Below are 16,734 nucleotides of genomic sequence, written 5' to 3' on the forward strand. Positions count from 1 at the left end.
AGCCAAAAATGGAGCAAGAGCCCATGCCCTCCAACGCACCAAGCTCCATATATATTAAAATAATAATATAATATATATTATTATATTAGTTATTTTAAATTACTTAATAGGTCATCTTAGCGTTATTATTTTTTAATAAAAAATATATGGTTAGAAAACTATCTTTAAAATAAGACTAATATTTAATAGTTTTAGAAGTATTTTAAATTACTAATTTTTTAATTAAACGCATCGAAATTATATTACACGAAATAAACATCGAAATAAGCATTACATGTCATTAACTAAAAACATCAAAATTACATTTCATAAAATAAGCAGAAATTAACCGAACATAATAAAAATAATAGATGTTTAATATTCTGGTAAGTCTTCTCCGTAGCCACCGGTTCCGATTCCGGTTTCATTTTTAATGTATTTCATATTTGATGTATTCTAATATAATATATTTAAATATTTAATATTTACATTGGGAATAATTTTGAGTAATTATATTTTATGACACATAATTTATTAGACTCATTTTTATAAATAATAAAAAATTTAAAATTTAAAATTTAAATTAACTCAAAAATAATTTAATATTAGACTCATTTTAAAGTTCTCGATGAGAACTTTCTAATGGTATTATTTTTGTTAAAAACCGATTAGTAAACTAATTATATACTCAGTTTAACTAACTAAATTATTTAATAAAGGATACAAATGAAATTAAATTATTGAATGTAATAATTATTGGGTAATTTTGGTATTTTAAAAGGTTGAAATGATAAGTCGGGCTCTATTTTCATGGTGGGGCTTCAAATTTGGAGTCCCACTATTGCCAACTCCAAATTTGGAGCCGCCCCACTATTGTTAGCTCCAAATTTAGAGCTAGCTTTAGAGCTCATCGGAGCTCAATCTGACTCCAAATTTAGATTTTGGAGTCCGGTTAGAATTGTTCTAATGCATCTAGGTGACAAAAAATATGATAAAAACGTACATCTATTTAATATATTTTTATTATCTATAATTTAATCAATATTATTTTAGTTATTTTATAAAGCTTATTCAATTCTCAGTAATTTTATCTCTAGAGTTATTAATGAAGATTACATACGAGAATGTCTCATCAACAGCCACTAGATCGTATGATCCAACGGTTATCATGGTCAAAAAAGATAATAACTGAGAAGGTATTATGAATAGCCGTTAGATCATGATCGAACGGTTATCATGGTCAAATAAGAAGATCACATAGGAGTATATGAGAAGGCATCATGGGCGGCCTTTTCTTATAAAACCCTAAACCTAGGTTTGTACCGACTCTCTTGCTCTTGTTCCCAGGAAGACGAAAATGGCGGCCGCGTATGGGACTATGAAGCCGACGAAGCTAGGGTTTGAGGAACCGCAGGAGCGCCTGAATCGGATCCGTATCACTCTCTCTTCTAAGAACGTTAAGAATCTCGAGAAAGGTACCCGTCGATCTCGATGCCCTCTAAATTTTCGATATTTTTCCTCTGTGATCTGACCAAAGAGTTCTTCGATCTGGGATGAGGGGAACAGTGTGCACGGATTTGGTGAAGGGAGCCAAGGACAAGCAGTTGAAGGTTAAGGGTCCCGTGCGCATGCCCACGAAGGTCCTCCACATCACCACCAGGAAGTCCCCTTGCGGAGAAGGTATAGTCTTATGTTTGTCAAGATCTAGCTTTGAATTGTTTATGCGTAGTTATATGTTTTGAGTGTTCATCTTCTCGTTAAGAGTACATGTGGATGATGGTAACAAATATTAAAAGAAGAGTCATCATGCAATGGAGGGGCAAATTATTGTTTGCTTGATAAACTATGAGTTGGGAATTAAAAAAGAACATAGTTGAATAATGGATATAACGTTAATTCCTATAGATTTGGATTTGGTTGTGCATGTTTTTTGTCAAGACCTAGCTTTTAGGTATTTAAGCCTAGTTATTTGTTTAAGGTTCATGGTTGTGTTAAGGGTAAATATGGATGGCTGTTATAGTTATTTGCATAGTAATTTGGGGGTAGAGGGGTAGAGGATTAAGAACGCCCCAAGTTGGATAAGGCATATAATTATATAAGGTCAGTGTTTGGTTTGAATTTGGTAATGCTAAAATATTTTACGCTGTGTGTGTTGAACTTTTTTGTTTATTTGATGCTTTTACCATCGGTTGGAAAGATGATCAGGTCGCAACTTTGTTCTTGTTGGTATTTTAGGAAATTATTAGTTTGCAGGGAATAGTTTGTTTGATTGTTTTAATTGGATTTTATAAGCAGAGACTAGTCTGCTAAATTTAATGATGCAGCTCTGGTGTCTTAGAATTTTGACCATATGAGCAGATCATCTGTCTCAGCTCTCTTTAGCTAGGATGTAGACAGAGATCTCTAGTGGATCCACATCCGATTGGCATTCAATCATAGAGTTTCTTACAAATTTGGGTAGCTTTCTTTATTTTGGGAGTTGTGTTCCAGTCAATCCCATATCTTATGGGAAGAAATAGTTATGTATGATCATCGCACTGAATTAGATGGATAATGATTGCCAAACAATTTGTTGCATGACTAATTTGATGAGTTTATTAGTGGTGTACTTCCAAATATTGGAAGAAAGATGTATTTAACCGAGTGAAAGATTTCTATTGCATACCAGTTTTTTTGTGTCAAAGTTCTGCTTAATGGGTTGAAAAGGATGTTCGGACTGTACGTTGCAATTAGATTTGCATCATGTAAGATGTGTATACAAGTATTTCTCAGTTTTGAGTTTTGACTTGTCATGTTGGTAGGCTTGTTTATTTTGTGCTTTAACTTTACTGAAGCCTTAAACTTGTTAGTATTCAATGCAGGTATGACATTATTCTATCAATGTGGCTTTTGTGGTAGTTGTTATTGAACTGCAACATTGTAACTCGTGTTTCACAGGAACCAACACATGGGATCGGTTTGAGTTTCGCATCCACAAGAGGGTGATTGATCTCTTTAGCTCACCTGAAGTGGTGAAGCAGATCACCTCAATTACCATTGAACCTGGTGTGGAGGTTGAAGTGACAATTGCTGATGCTTGATTGAGGTCTACCTGTCAAATGTTAGATTTGGTCTTTTTTTAGCAGGCATTATTCATATCTAGTTTTAATTATCAACATACTAGTCTTTGAAATTTTGGTACTTTGAAACTGGAAATCTCCACAAGCTTTTGTTTTCTGGCTCCTGATTCTGAATTGAGATTTTGAGTTTAGAATTCCAGCTTTCTTGCATGAATGTACTTTCTCTTCCTTTCAGTGATAAGTTGCAGTGAGATGTTTATGTTTGAGCGTTGGGCCTCTTCTTATTATGAAATATAGGCATTGAGAAAAGTGAACGATGCTTTAGATAAATCATGAATGACTTGCAAGGGCGGACGTGTTGATGCGCCAACTTGGATCCCATAACTACTTGTTTACTGGATAAACTTACTTTAGTATGTCTTTTTATATTTGGTACAGTAATCAAGCAGCAGCTTATTTTAATATTAGTTTATTACTACCTACTTCTCTCTCCTCTTCTCTTTCTTCTACTGTTTTTATAATTATTGATTACTATTTAATTTTTGAAAAGATGTTATTTTAGTTAATTACTCACTTTAATTATTTTCCTTTTTTATTCTTTCCTTTCTTCATCTGTCTATTATAAAATGATTGTTTAGTTATTTGTTAATATTTCTCCTTTCTGTCACATTAGGTGTAATAACTATACTACTGCATCGGTTTATAACTATACTACTATCATAGTAGCACTTACTCTGCTTCAAAATAAGCATATATAATAGATATATTGTATTGTAATAGATAAATAATACGAGAGTGTCATACAAGTATTAAATCTACTTTAAGCTACTCTCCGGTCACAACATTTACCCCTATGATATTAATAATTTATTGTTTAATAAGTAAATCTTCACGTCATACTTCTAAAATGTTCATATTATGATCACATGTGATTTTTTAGATAATAATTAAGATATTTTTATAGTATATTTTTATATTTTGGAAAGAAGAAGATAGAAAAAAATTAAAGTATATTTTTATATTTAAAATTTAAAGTACCTTAGTTTACCTTTTTTTTTTTTTAATTATTTGCTTGCACACACCTATTGTTTTTAGGATGCATTTCATGACCACGTATAACAGTAATTTCATGAATCCAGTGGATTTGAAAGAAAAAAAATCACCAAATTAGTACGAGATCCTGATCAACGTAATGGAGATATATGGGTTTGGAAATTTCTGAATACGGCTTCTCATGTAGGCGCAAGAAAGCCGAAGAAAGATACATAGACCTTCACATTTCATTATGATACTAAAAAGTTATATTAATTAGCTCCGAATAGTTTTCTTAAGCCTTTTTATTCTGATATAGTAATTAAATAACTCAACTTTTTCTAATATACTATTTCATCACTCTCTCTTATTTCATATAACTTTTCAAAAATTTAATAATAATTTAGAATTACTATTTTACCTCTACAGTAGATAATACCTAATTATTACTACTATTTTTCCATCCAATCAAAGATACTTTCATTGGTTAGTTTAAAATATCACAAAATTTCAACACAAATTTAGTATTTTTATTATTTAAATAGTAATTTTATATCACATTAAAAATAATTATTACTTTTTATATTAATATTTAATTAAATAATAAAAAATAACTTATAGTGATATTAATTCTCTTTTCATAATATTAATAAAATACATCTTTTAAAATTAACCTTATTCTACAAATAAACTAGAAGGGGAAAAAGGCAGTTTTGCCCGCCGACTAGAGAAGTTGAGCACAAAAGAATACAGTAAATCACACTGCTAATTTACTGCATTAATTATAAGTTGCCTCCAAGTAAACGCCAATCAAACAATTGATTAACTGTACCTTAACACAAACAACTGGTTGATCTCAGGAGGTTAAATTTTAGATTCATCCCAACAATAACAGTATTTGTCAAGAGACGATAACTTGGTAACACCTTAAAAAAAGAAAACAAAAACAAAAACAAAAATCTGTGGATTTAGATACTTGTTCAAACCCTACTTTTTTAAAAGTAAAATACATTCTTGACCAGCAGCAAGACCTTTTCATGGAAAAACACCAATGATACAACTACTCGAGGTGGCCTGCTGCATTCTAGTAGAACCTAACCTAATTCATTCTACAGGAAGAAAAGAACTTTTCTTTTTCATTGTCAGCAAACCACACATCAAAAAGCTGCATCAGTAGAAATGGCATACATTCCAATCCTATCACACCGAGAAATTTGAGCTAGTAAGTGATTCGCTCATGGATGATCAGGACGAGTCTCATGTTCTGCTTCCTCGGCATCTTCAAAGCGCTGGTCGTTGATTTGCAGCTGCATGGTAAGATGAACAGATTAGCTGCAGACAAATAAAAAGTCTAATAGGTCCTAGGAGAGTAGATGTTTGCTTTGACAAATCAAAGAAACTACTATAGACAATTTAAATCTTTAAGGTATATGCATTTGCAATTTAAGTACATGGTGAAATAACCAATTAATCTTCACAACAAAGACGGCATCTCAAACTTGAGAGATCACCGGTCAATCTTTGTGGTGCAGCAATTCAGTGATCAACATCACAGAAGTAGATAAAAATGCAATATCTCGCAAGGCGGCTGTGGTTAACCGGCAGTCCACTGCATATTGCTGAGGGCAATATAACATTTTTAATATATAAAAATTAAAAAACAATTATAATATATATATATACATATATATATATATAATATTTTAATAATCTACTACACTATAGTATAAGGATACATAAAAGATAAATCACAATTCACAACCATGACCACAAGTTTACAACATTTGTTAATATATTATGATCAAAACAATGAGCTGATAAAATTTAGTGGTAGAATAGAACACATAATAGGAATAAGAACATAGCAAATAATATTATTCACTTCCATTAAATCACACGTGACAACATAAGTGGAGAGTCTGGAGACTGTTCCAGCACGTGTCCAACACTCCATCTGTCCATCACTTCTGTTAAGTAAAGAGAAGTGGAGAAAGAAGGCGATGGGAAACCCACGAAAGGGATCTCCTATCTACGCCGCTGCACAAGGCTGACCTCCACCCTGTCACACAATTTGAAGATCTCCGCTCATGGCCGTACAGTTGAGAGAAGAGAGAGCTCGAGAGAGAACAAGAGGGGAGGATTTAGGTCAGTGAGTTTTTTTTTTTCTCTATTATCTATTGCACAGCCCACCACCGGTTTTGCTCAACCCGTCCAACCCAATAGCCACCATGTTGGCCTGCTAGGCCAGCTCAACCCAAAAGCCACCAAAGCCCGATTATGCAATTCAACTGCATAATCCGGGTGCAGTGTGTGGACGGGGCGGGCGGTGTGCCACCCCGCCAAGGCGGCCATCAAAATTGTTTTTCAATGCACCAAATTAAGGTAGAAGAAAGAACAAGCAAAACCAATCTCAGCGCTTAAATAGAGACCAATCCTAGTCAACTGAAGTTCTAAAGAAAGCAGAAAACCAACATAATAGGAATTTTAAAAACACTATGAAACTAAGGAAAGCAACATATAACAGAAAACTCTCAAACATAATTTTTTTTTTAAGAATTAGGTTGTATACCACAAGAGTCCTTACGATAGGAAGCACAAGTATGAAATTTTATTGAAAGATTAGATGAATGCTTATCCCTTATCCCTCATCACTATTTAATTGAGACTTGAGAGGGTCCGGGTCCTAATAATGTGGTGCATTAGGCTATTGAAATAGAAATTATAGCTTATCAGATAAATTTCAAGTGCACAGGGGAAACAATAGTCCATTCAATAACCAACAAATATGTTCTCCAGTACCTGTGACATGCCAGCCTGTACATCATGTTACTGTTCAGTGTACTCCCAGTTGTTTTTAACAAGAATGTCTTATCAATTTGTTGAATAATATCAGCATCCGACTTTCTCTAGGACTGGGTGGTAACTACTCCACAAAGTGAAGGAAACAGAACTATTTCAAGTAAACTACAATAATATATGTATGACTCAAATTACGAGTGGAAATTACAAACTAGCAAAAACAGAACTGCAATGCCCAAATGATGTTTGTTAAATCTGTACACCCAGGAAAAACCAGTTAGTGACCATATTGTAAGGTCATGACATAAACTTTGCCCATGAGATCATGCAAGTTGCAAACCAAATCAACTGACAATTAATATCTCAGGAAACATCAAAACCTAGGAATATTGCAGGTCCATGTTTCCAACTTGTACAAGGTAAAACAAGATCTCCTCTAGCAGATTCTCTAGCTTGATTTAAGACAAATATCAAGCATACTGATGCATAATATTGAACATAAGTGACAATATTGGAAGTTTGGTAATGTATATATGCATGTATATCTTATGACAATTCAGTTAGTAAAATGTGTACCTCAAGCATTGGATGTGCCAGGTCATGATCACCATTTGCATGACCAATTGGATTGGCAAGATCTGCTGATGGTTGCCACTCAGAATCACTTCCTGATATTAAGAAAGGAGGATACCAGTATTTATTCTGGACTAACATAATGGAAGTAAAAACACAACCAGTCACATACCATCAGCCATATCTCCATCACCAAAAAACCAACTATTTTCTTCTTCACCCTCTGAAAAAGTATTAAAAGAGCACATGTTTGCATGAATTAAATTTATTATTAGAACTTACAAAAAGTAACACTAGGAGAATTATTAAAGTTCCACTAACCAGCGGTAGGCTCAGGATTTAGTTCCGCACATTGACAAAAGATGTCAAAGAGAGTATCCACTTTAAATCTTAGTTAAGGATCCAAGATTTAATTGGGGTAAAAAATCATCATTTCATTGATTATTAATAAATTCAGGATTCAGAGATAACAATTTTGTATCTTACCAGCAATGGCAGTACAGTAATTTCACGAGCTTTATATCATTAAAACTAAACCCATACAGCTGGAAGTATACCAACTGCAAAGAAGTTTGATATGACTTGGTACTGAAGGTGTAAAATTGGTGATGGTGGGTTTATTGCAGTATTCCTAATCTACACAGGACACCTAAAAATCACGAAACCAGATGGAATAGCTTCGTGATTTTCCGATCTACGTCTTTGGTGTTAAACCCCTTGACAGATTCACACTCTATTTGGGTCAAATCTGGTCGAGTTTGACGGTGGCATTGCTAGCGAGTGTAGTAGTAACCGAGAAGTAGAGGAATAGGGAGAGGAGACCGACCTTTAAGGTCAAGGGTGGTGCAGCCAGACAAAGAGGTTTTTGGCAGCCAAGGATGGCAGCCTAGGAGGGAACGAGCAAGTAAGAGGAGAGATGAAGATGGCTAGGGTTTTCAGCAAATAATTCCTTTCATTAGTCAATTAAGGTTGCACTCAACATATATATAGAAGCTAACCCTAAATTGACTTGAATTAGGACTCCTTTGACTTCAAGCAACTTGACTTAGCCGAGTAATACTCGAACTCATTATACATCAAATGACTTGCCTAGACTAATTAATTGACTTGACTAAAACCATTAATCAATTTAATAAGTTAGGTCCATAATCAATTAGTAACCAAGTTTGACTCAAACAAAATAGCAGGTGCTAAAATAGTAAATGGCTAGGCTAGAATAACTAGGCTCGAACATACAGTTGCAGGAGTATAGATTTACTAAGCAGGATACACCATTACTGAAAGTGAGACAAAAGTTTGTACTCCTTGGGTCCTTACACTGACCTCAGTTGAGAAAATACTGTTACATGCCCTAGACTCCTTTCACACTTGAAGGTTGCTAGGTATATCTCATAAATCACTGTTTAGTGCAATCTCTCTCTCTCAACAGGTAAAAAGGAGTTATAATATTCAGAGGAGTTTGATCCACATCACTGCATGATCCATGTTAGACAGAATAGATCTATTTATTGGCAGTTCATAACTGTCAAGTAATCATTTCTTATAGTGCACTATAATCGTGTTAGTGATTAATGTTCAAGACACCTGTTGCTGCTACCATGTAGGTGATTTTTTTGTATGAGAAGATGGTCAAACATGACAAACAAATAAGGGGTTGTCCAGAAACACTAGATTACCTGAGCAACAGAATCAAAACTCCAACACTTTGAGAAACAAAGGTCAAAAATTAACAACATGATGTTTACAGTTTAAGATACTACAATATTGGATAAACCTACAATATTTTAAGGAGTAAAATAAAAAAATTACTTGGACCTGTGGCAATCACCAAGCCTATAAGCAAACGTGTCTGCAAGCCGCTGCAGGGACCTTACATGCTCAAGGCCCTACAAGTTCACCAAAGCAACTAAAGCCATGAGTTCACAGACCATTGTGCCCATAAGTGGGTTATGTCAATCATTCAATCTCCCTTACTTCCAACAATTCCTATTTTCGTTACCAATACTGAAATTAATTCCTAAGATTGTTAAACAACAAAAATCAAGTGATTTTCTAGATATAGTTCCTAGTAATGACTCGAATGTCCACTCCTAGAGTAATCACTTAAATGCCTATCCAGGGATCGGATTCTCAAGCTCTACCATGGATTTGAAATTCCAGGTATCCAAACGGGTCCTAAAAGATTTTAAAATTTGTATATCATATCTGTTTGTAAAATATTAAATATTTTTTATACAAGGGTTCCAAGTATCAACTTCAAAATTAGAATCAGGTACTTAAAAAAATGATAAGTATTGGTCGTATCGATTATATCAATCTTCCGTTCAGACGATTCGGATCAGGGATCGGCCAAATTGCCATATCAATTGTTTCGGCGATACATACCGGAATCGGCAGATACTTCAATTCATAGTTTTATATTTTCATTTTCAACCTACAATGTTTAAAATCCTCTTCTAGCAACCTCACAACCAAACCTCTAACTTCTCTTATTAGTTTCTTCCATCTTAAATTTTTGATAGATTAGCTAGTGGCTATCACGCCATCTATTAGGTCAGTCGTTACTAAAAATTAATTATTTATAGGTTCTGTAATTACATGTCCTACTTCATAAAGGATGGAACATCCAAATAAGATGATCTTTGAATATAATTATGCTAGAAGCATGTCATTATCAACCCTAAAGATCATTAGGACATTTGACACAGTTCTACTGTAGTGCTGCACCAGCAAGCTCTGCTGGATGCGTTGGATCCCATATAAGAAGCTCGCTCCTTACATGATCATTCAAACATTTTGTGGGAGGCGCACCTGCTCTATTGTTGCGTAGCACGCATACAAAGGTTTGAACTTTGAACTAGCAATATGACCATACAGAAAGACAAAAATAATGATGATAACTAGGACAATGAATAAAAGAAAAGAAAATGATACAGCTATTTCACTGAAGGATACAGTTACTAAAATCTGATGGCACCAGGCGCATTTCCGTGACAGTTGAAAGCTCCGTATCTTGATCATGTTCAGAATCTGAGACATCAGAGCCATCAGACTCCTCCTCATTTCCCGTTTCAATCTTCAAGAACATCCGAGGAAATGTATAGTAAAAAATCAGCTCAAGATATTTGAATATAAAATAGGCCAACAAGAATTTATTTTACTCATGTTAGGTTGGTGCCTCTTTTTTGCATACCTTCTAGCGCTCAAGAGCATACTGCACATGCACAATTACAATCAAGTAACTAGAATTTATAATTAATTAATTAATTACGTTATCCTATTTTACACATTGTCTCAGGAAAAAACCTCGCCACCCCATAAATGAAGATCTGATTATAGTAAGTTAGTAACTATAATATGATATTAACCAAGTAAATAAAAATGACCTCAAATAATTAATTGATAATGCTATCTTATTTTACATACATACATTCATACATATGCATATATATATATATATGTTGTCTTGGGAAAAAATTTTGCCACTCCATAACTGAAGATCTGATTATAGTAATTACAATATTATATTATCTAAGTAAATGAAAATGACTCATATATTTCCTGAAACAGATGCCAGGAAAGCTAAACCTTAAGATGATTTTCCAATTGTAAAGATAATTTTGTATGGATTAGTTCTTAGTTCAAAAGTTCAAGTCAGTTTGCAAAAGTTTGTTCAATAGGAAAAGGTATGTAAAAACAAGCTCAAAAATGGACTTCCTCGTGTTTAAAGGACAAAAATATAGTTAGGCTTAGGGCATATAAAATCTTCAATGTTAATAATTTGAGAGTTTCAATGAATTAGCATCCTTCCTTCAATTTGAGAAAGGAACTATTTATATCCAGTTAGAAAGGAAGTACAAAAGGAAATCTAAGAACAGAAAGCAACATATGCAGCCCACAAGACCACCTAAATATTTCTTTGGCCATGAGTCTTGCGCATTAGGAAGAAAAGAAATAATATCCATCAGAATCTACCACCACCCCCAAATAAAAAAGAAAAGTATTACTATTTCCAATCAAGGACTAAGTGTTTTGAGAGACTGTGCATGTCAGAAGACACATCTTGTGTTAGCAATAAGGATTCATTTCTTGTTTACTTTTCTATCTAATAAAAAACCCCACTAAGTACTAAACCAAGTGTAAGTTTTCTTAGATTGGAAAACAACATTTCTGGCGAAACAAATTCTAGCCAAAACTAGACTAGTGAATCGCATACTCATAGCAAGTTGCTCCTAAATGGATAAGGAGAGAAAATACAAAGTACAGAAAGTAAATGCCCAACAAATTATTTTACTTGTTATTTGGAGTCATTTCATTTGAGATGTGCTACAAAAATCAGAATAGAAGTATAACACTAGGTGGGTCAGTTTTGCATCAATTAAAAGCCTATGAACATGTTATTTAAAGAGAGAACAATCCTTTCAAAAAGGACAACCAACATACTTCAGTGTCAAAAACATCAGTTAGAGCCAAGAAAAATCTAGAATTGCTATCAATCTCTAACCCTAACTTCTTTAACAGCAACTCTACAAAGCAGGAGCTACCTGAGTGTAGATACAGGGCGTCGGGTACGCCTCGGGATCCCTCGACACGGCATGTAGCGAAATCGACAAAAAATCCACGGCGTAGCCTTTCTCTTTGTCGCCATCACTCAGCCAAATCACCCTCCTTTAAGAGAAGGATCACGAAATAGAAACGGAAGCACAAAAAGGAAGGAGAAGGTGAGAGATTTCTAGGGGAGAGAATAGTACTTGGTGGTGATGAAGAGGGTGCCGGGCTGCTCCGGCGTCCGGCGTCCAAGGACGACGGCGACGCCGGGCTGGACATGCATCATCTCCTCGCCGGCGTCGGTGTCGAGGCGTGGCTCATCGCCGACACGATCCACGAAGGGCTGCAACCCTAGAACCATGGTGCTCTAGTATCCTCTTCTTTTTTGTTCTCTAATGGGGTTTTGGGGGGTTTTCTCTTTTGCTTTCCTTCTGATGTGGAAAGGATGGAGGATTTGTTTAATAGAAAATATTGGAGGAGTGGCGCGCCAAATGGCATCGTGCTCTTCTCGATACGATGCGGTGGACTCGTGGGGCCGCGAGGGAAAGGTACTTGGCTAAAGCGGTATCATATATTGAGTTTTTTACCAAACTAGCCCTATCTCAAATTATTTTCATAGAAATGAGTCGCCAATTGATGTCAAAAGATCACGTTTAAGTTAAAATGTCGATAGATTCAATCAAATATTCACCCTCGTTTTTTTATTTATTATTATTACACATAAAATGATGATCAGATCAGCTTATGAGTCTATTTAGGGTGATCTATTTAGGGGTACCAAAATAAACTAAGTGCCTCCAGCTCGATAGGCTTAGCTTAAATATAATATTTATTAATATATATATATATATATATATATATAGTTCTTAACTCAGCTTTAATAATTCTTATCTTATCTTATTTTAGGCTTGAATTTGGTTTGAGTTTGGCTTGCAAATAGGCTCAAGCTCAGCTCGATTTAGCTCTGCTCAAGCTCAACTTTGACTTGAGCTAAGTCAAGCCCAAAACCTAAGTTTGACTTGAAATTAAATTTAAGCAAAGCTTGAGATGGAGCCTCATTTACAACCCTAGATATATTTCAGCTAAAAGAAAGTTTGGAAGGGCTAGTTTGGTTAAAAACTCATCGTATATCTGTAATATACCAAGTCTATTTTGTTTCTAGATTCTTTATTAGAAAAGATTGGGGATTAAAATCCAATTAGACATTCATTAGGAATCTTTTACTATGTTTTATTTGACAACTCCATCAAGTCATATAAAGCACTGATGGTCACCCCTACATCATTTTTCTTTAGAAGAATAATCATCTATACGTGTCAGTTAGAAAAGAGACATTTTTTCCTCTGCGGGGAGACATATCTTTCATCATTTCAATCTTAAATGCTATTCCCAAATTCTAGCTTACATCGACTTGGTTTCCGGACTCTATGCTTGAGTTTTCAAACTTGCCTTGTGGGGGGAAAAGGAGAGCACAAAAAGGTTTATATCTAGTGATTCAGGACTCAAAAACTAGACTAAAAAAATTAAGGTGGGTCTTTCTATTAGAGAACTCCTATTGGCCAAAACGAACCTTATGAGTCATAATACTTTTAAATTCCTTAACAACAATGAAACATATTATTAAGAAGAATTATGAGAATTTAAACATGTGGGATAATCACACCATTAGGAACACATCCTGAGCATGGAGGGCTATCCATAATGAGGCTAAAAATATAAGAATGGGTATTAAATACTGATAAGTTCTCGAACCAAAGATAGGCTATGCAACGATTCCTTCAAGATCTGGATGTATTACAAGAATTAGTCAACGTAATCGTGGGAAAATATTCGTCAAACATTCTCCGATAGTCAGAAAATTACGAAACTAAATGGATTAGATTTGTAACTCCCTGATCTACAACTTTTGTATTTATGCCCTTCAAAGATTCGAACTGCGATTGGGACAAAAATATGAAATAACGTGGGTGATGGTGGTGGTGACGGGTAGAGTGGATGTTAGGGTTATGGATGGGTATGGAGGTGAAGATGGATGGTGGATGTAATTAAGGGATATAGACGAAGGGAACGAAGCAGTCGAGATCCCAAAGAAGAGGGGTGGCTTAATAGTCGAGAGAGATTAGAAGTTAGGAGAAACCTTGCTAACGGAAGAGGTGGAAGGATGGTGAAGATGGAGGAGGGATATTAGGGTAGATAGATGATAGAGAGGCAAAAAATTAATATTCCAATAGCATAATAAATTTGGCTGTCATCCACATATATATAGAAGCTAGCCAATAAGTTCTAAAATAATAAGTAACCATAATTCTAGAAGATTTTCGCCGATCGCGTTCGAACACGCCGGATCACGTTTGAACACACAAAAGACGTTCTTTGTATGTGCGAATGCGATGCAGGCGTTCGAACGCAAGAAAGACATTCTTTGTATGTGCGAACGCGATGCAGACATTCGAACGCGCATTACACGTTCTCTGTATTTGCGAACCTGATGCATGTGTTCGTAAGGGCGTTCGAACGCGACCCCTCCTATGTTCAAACACGACTTATATAAATTTTATTTTAATAAAAATAAATAACTAATATAATAAGAAAAGATCCTAACTAAATATATCAGCCCACCATGCTTCCCCCACCTTGCCCTCAAGGTGAAAAGTTATGAAAACGTTCTAAGATATCAGTCTCTAATTCCCATGCCATCTCATCAGATAGCTTACCAATCTACTCAACTAAAATCTCTATCTCCAATCGGGTACTATGTCAGCATCTAGCAAGTACACAAACTGGCTCAACGATCTCTATCTCATCCAATGACTCTAGTAGAGCTGGTCCAATAATCTCATGATCTCCAATCTGCTCCCTCAGCAATGAAACATGGAAGATAAGTGTTAAGTTCCGATACCAAAGATAGGCTACGCAACGATTCCTTCAAGATCTGAATGTATTATAGGAATCAGTCTGCGCGATTGTAGAAAAATACTCGTCAAATATTCTTTAGTAGTCATAAAATTACTAAACTAATTTGGTTAGATCCGTAACTGCCTAATCTACAAGTTTTGTATTTATGCCCTTCACAGATTCGAACTGTAGAAGGGACAAAAATATGGAATAACGTGGGTGATGGTGGTGGTGACGGGTGGAGTGGATGTTAGGGTTATAGAATAAAAATTTGCTTCTTCCGACACTTATTTATTTGATTTCTTCACACATACAAGTCTTTTATGACTAGTGTGGCTTGATCATATAAAATCATATATTCTACAATATTAATATACTAGTATTTTGTGTCTACAATTTTGTTATTATAAAATATTTCACTTACAACTTAATCCATGATAGCCAATCTATATGATAGCCAATTTTGTGTCCAGAAAATATGTCTCCCTAGATTCAATTTAGAAGTTATTAGTTGGAAACCTGTTTGATTATCTCCAATATTTCATTTTTAGGGAAGAGAACTAATTTTGAGGCTAATATTTTTTTTTTCCTTATGTCGAGATATAATCAAATCATGCAAATAAATGTATGAAAGAACAAAATTTGATTGCGTAGATTGACATTCTAATTAAGTGCATGTTTGATTATACATTGCACAACATTAAACTGAATTGTGGCATATCAAGAGAAATGTGTAACAAACCAAAAAGAGTAAGGATAAACTAATAATAATAATAATAATATACTAATTAGATAAGAAGAAATACACATATAATAATAATATGTTCAAATTAATAATAGAGTTAGTAATATATAACGTGACGTAGCATTCGTAAAGGTACTAATTTCAGATTAGAAAGATTTTGGATTTTGAATGTTTGAAATTTTGAAAATTATTATATAAGCTCATATATATATATATATATATATATATATAAATATAATAGAGGGATATCCCCACACAAAGTGACAAGAGAACTCTATTCTTTTCATGGTAGTACAGCCTAATAGCCCATCTTCTCAGATGGATGCTTCTTCTTTTACTAATCAACCCATCATATCAAATTCATGCTTCTTCTCTTCCTCTATCTGGCAGGAGATTTCTGTAAAGCTTATATCCAAGAACTATTTACTACAAAAATCCAAGAACTCCATGTTTTTCCTAGCCATGGTTTACTTGGCTTTGTTAGCAGTGAACTTTCTTGTCCTAAAGCCATTCATTTGATGATTACAATTTTTAACTTATTTGGTATTATCAAAATAATATAGCTACTTATTTATTTACTATCATCAAAATCAAATAGTAAACTATTAAAACCATAGGGCTAACAGAAAATATATGCATTCAATTTTCAAAAGCCCAATCATAGTAATTAAAATTAAAAAATTTTTTTTAATTAAATTACAAAAGGACCCTAAGAAGAAATAAATGTTTTAACATTATTTTAAGTGAGGAGGTGGACAGAAATGGCCTCCTTGTACCTCACTCCCGTCTTCAATGGTCGAGTCCAATTATTGCAGCTTCTTCGCCAGCCGACTCATCCCATTATTTCGATGGATCTCCTCAATCTTCGGAGGATGCGGCGTCAATAAGCCGTAGCTTTCTTCATTCCCAGTGATTCGCCAACAACCATCAATCCATCAATTAAAATATCATGTAACACAATTAAACATCAATCGAAAGCAAACGGTCATGGAAATTCGGTGGAAATTGCTAGCTAACTTTCAACAAAAGGCCAGCTTTCTTTACTCACAATGCTCTCTAGATATAGGAAACATCATGACACCCCCATGATGCTAACCTAAACTT

At 34.5% G+C, this 16,734-nt stretch overlaps 2 protein-coding genes across 2 annotated transcripts; one reads left to right on the forward strand and one right to left on the reverse strand.

The window, feature by feature from the left end:
• The first annotated feature begins 1,255 nt into the window (after positions 1 to 1,255).
• On the forward strand, positions 1,256 to 3,304 carry LOC140785190 (small ribosomal subunit protein uS10y-like). Its single transcript, XM_073132958.1, has 3 exons — positions 1,256 to 1,454; positions 1,546 to 1,659; positions 2,917 to 3,304. Exons 1-3 carry the CDS (start codon positions 1,337 to 1,339, stop codon positions 3,057 to 3,059), a joined length of 375 nt encoding a protein of 124 aa, XP_072989059.1. The 5' UTR covers positions 1,256 to 1,336; the 3' UTR covers positions 3,060 to 3,304.
• A 1,616-nt stretch (positions 3,305 to 4,920) lies between these two features.
• On the reverse strand, positions 4,921 to 12,529 carry LOC140783660 (chloride conductance regulatory protein ICln). Its single transcript, XM_073130609.1, has 7 exons — positions 12,194 to 12,529; positions 11,987 to 12,110; positions 10,398 to 10,518; positions 7,764 to 7,823; positions 7,615 to 7,665; positions 7,446 to 7,537; positions 4,921 to 5,377 (listed from the first exon to the last, which is right to left on the reverse strand). The coding sequence occupies exons 1-7, from the start codon at positions 12,349 to 12,351 to the stop codon at positions 5,306 to 5,308; spliced, it is 678 nt and encodes a 225-aa protein (XP_072986710.1). The 5' UTR covers positions 12,352 to 12,529; the 3' UTR covers positions 4,921 to 5,305.
• Positions 12,530 to 16,734: the final 4,205 nt, after the last annotated feature.

This window comes from Typha latifolia, chromosome 3 (genome assembly GCF_019914945.1).
Source record: "Typha latifolia isolate L0001 chromosome 3, TyphaL0001v2, whole genome shotgun sequence".
NCBI classification, from domain to species: Eukaryota; Viridiplantae; Streptophyta; class Magnoliopsida; order Poales; family Typhaceae; genus Typha; species Typha latifolia.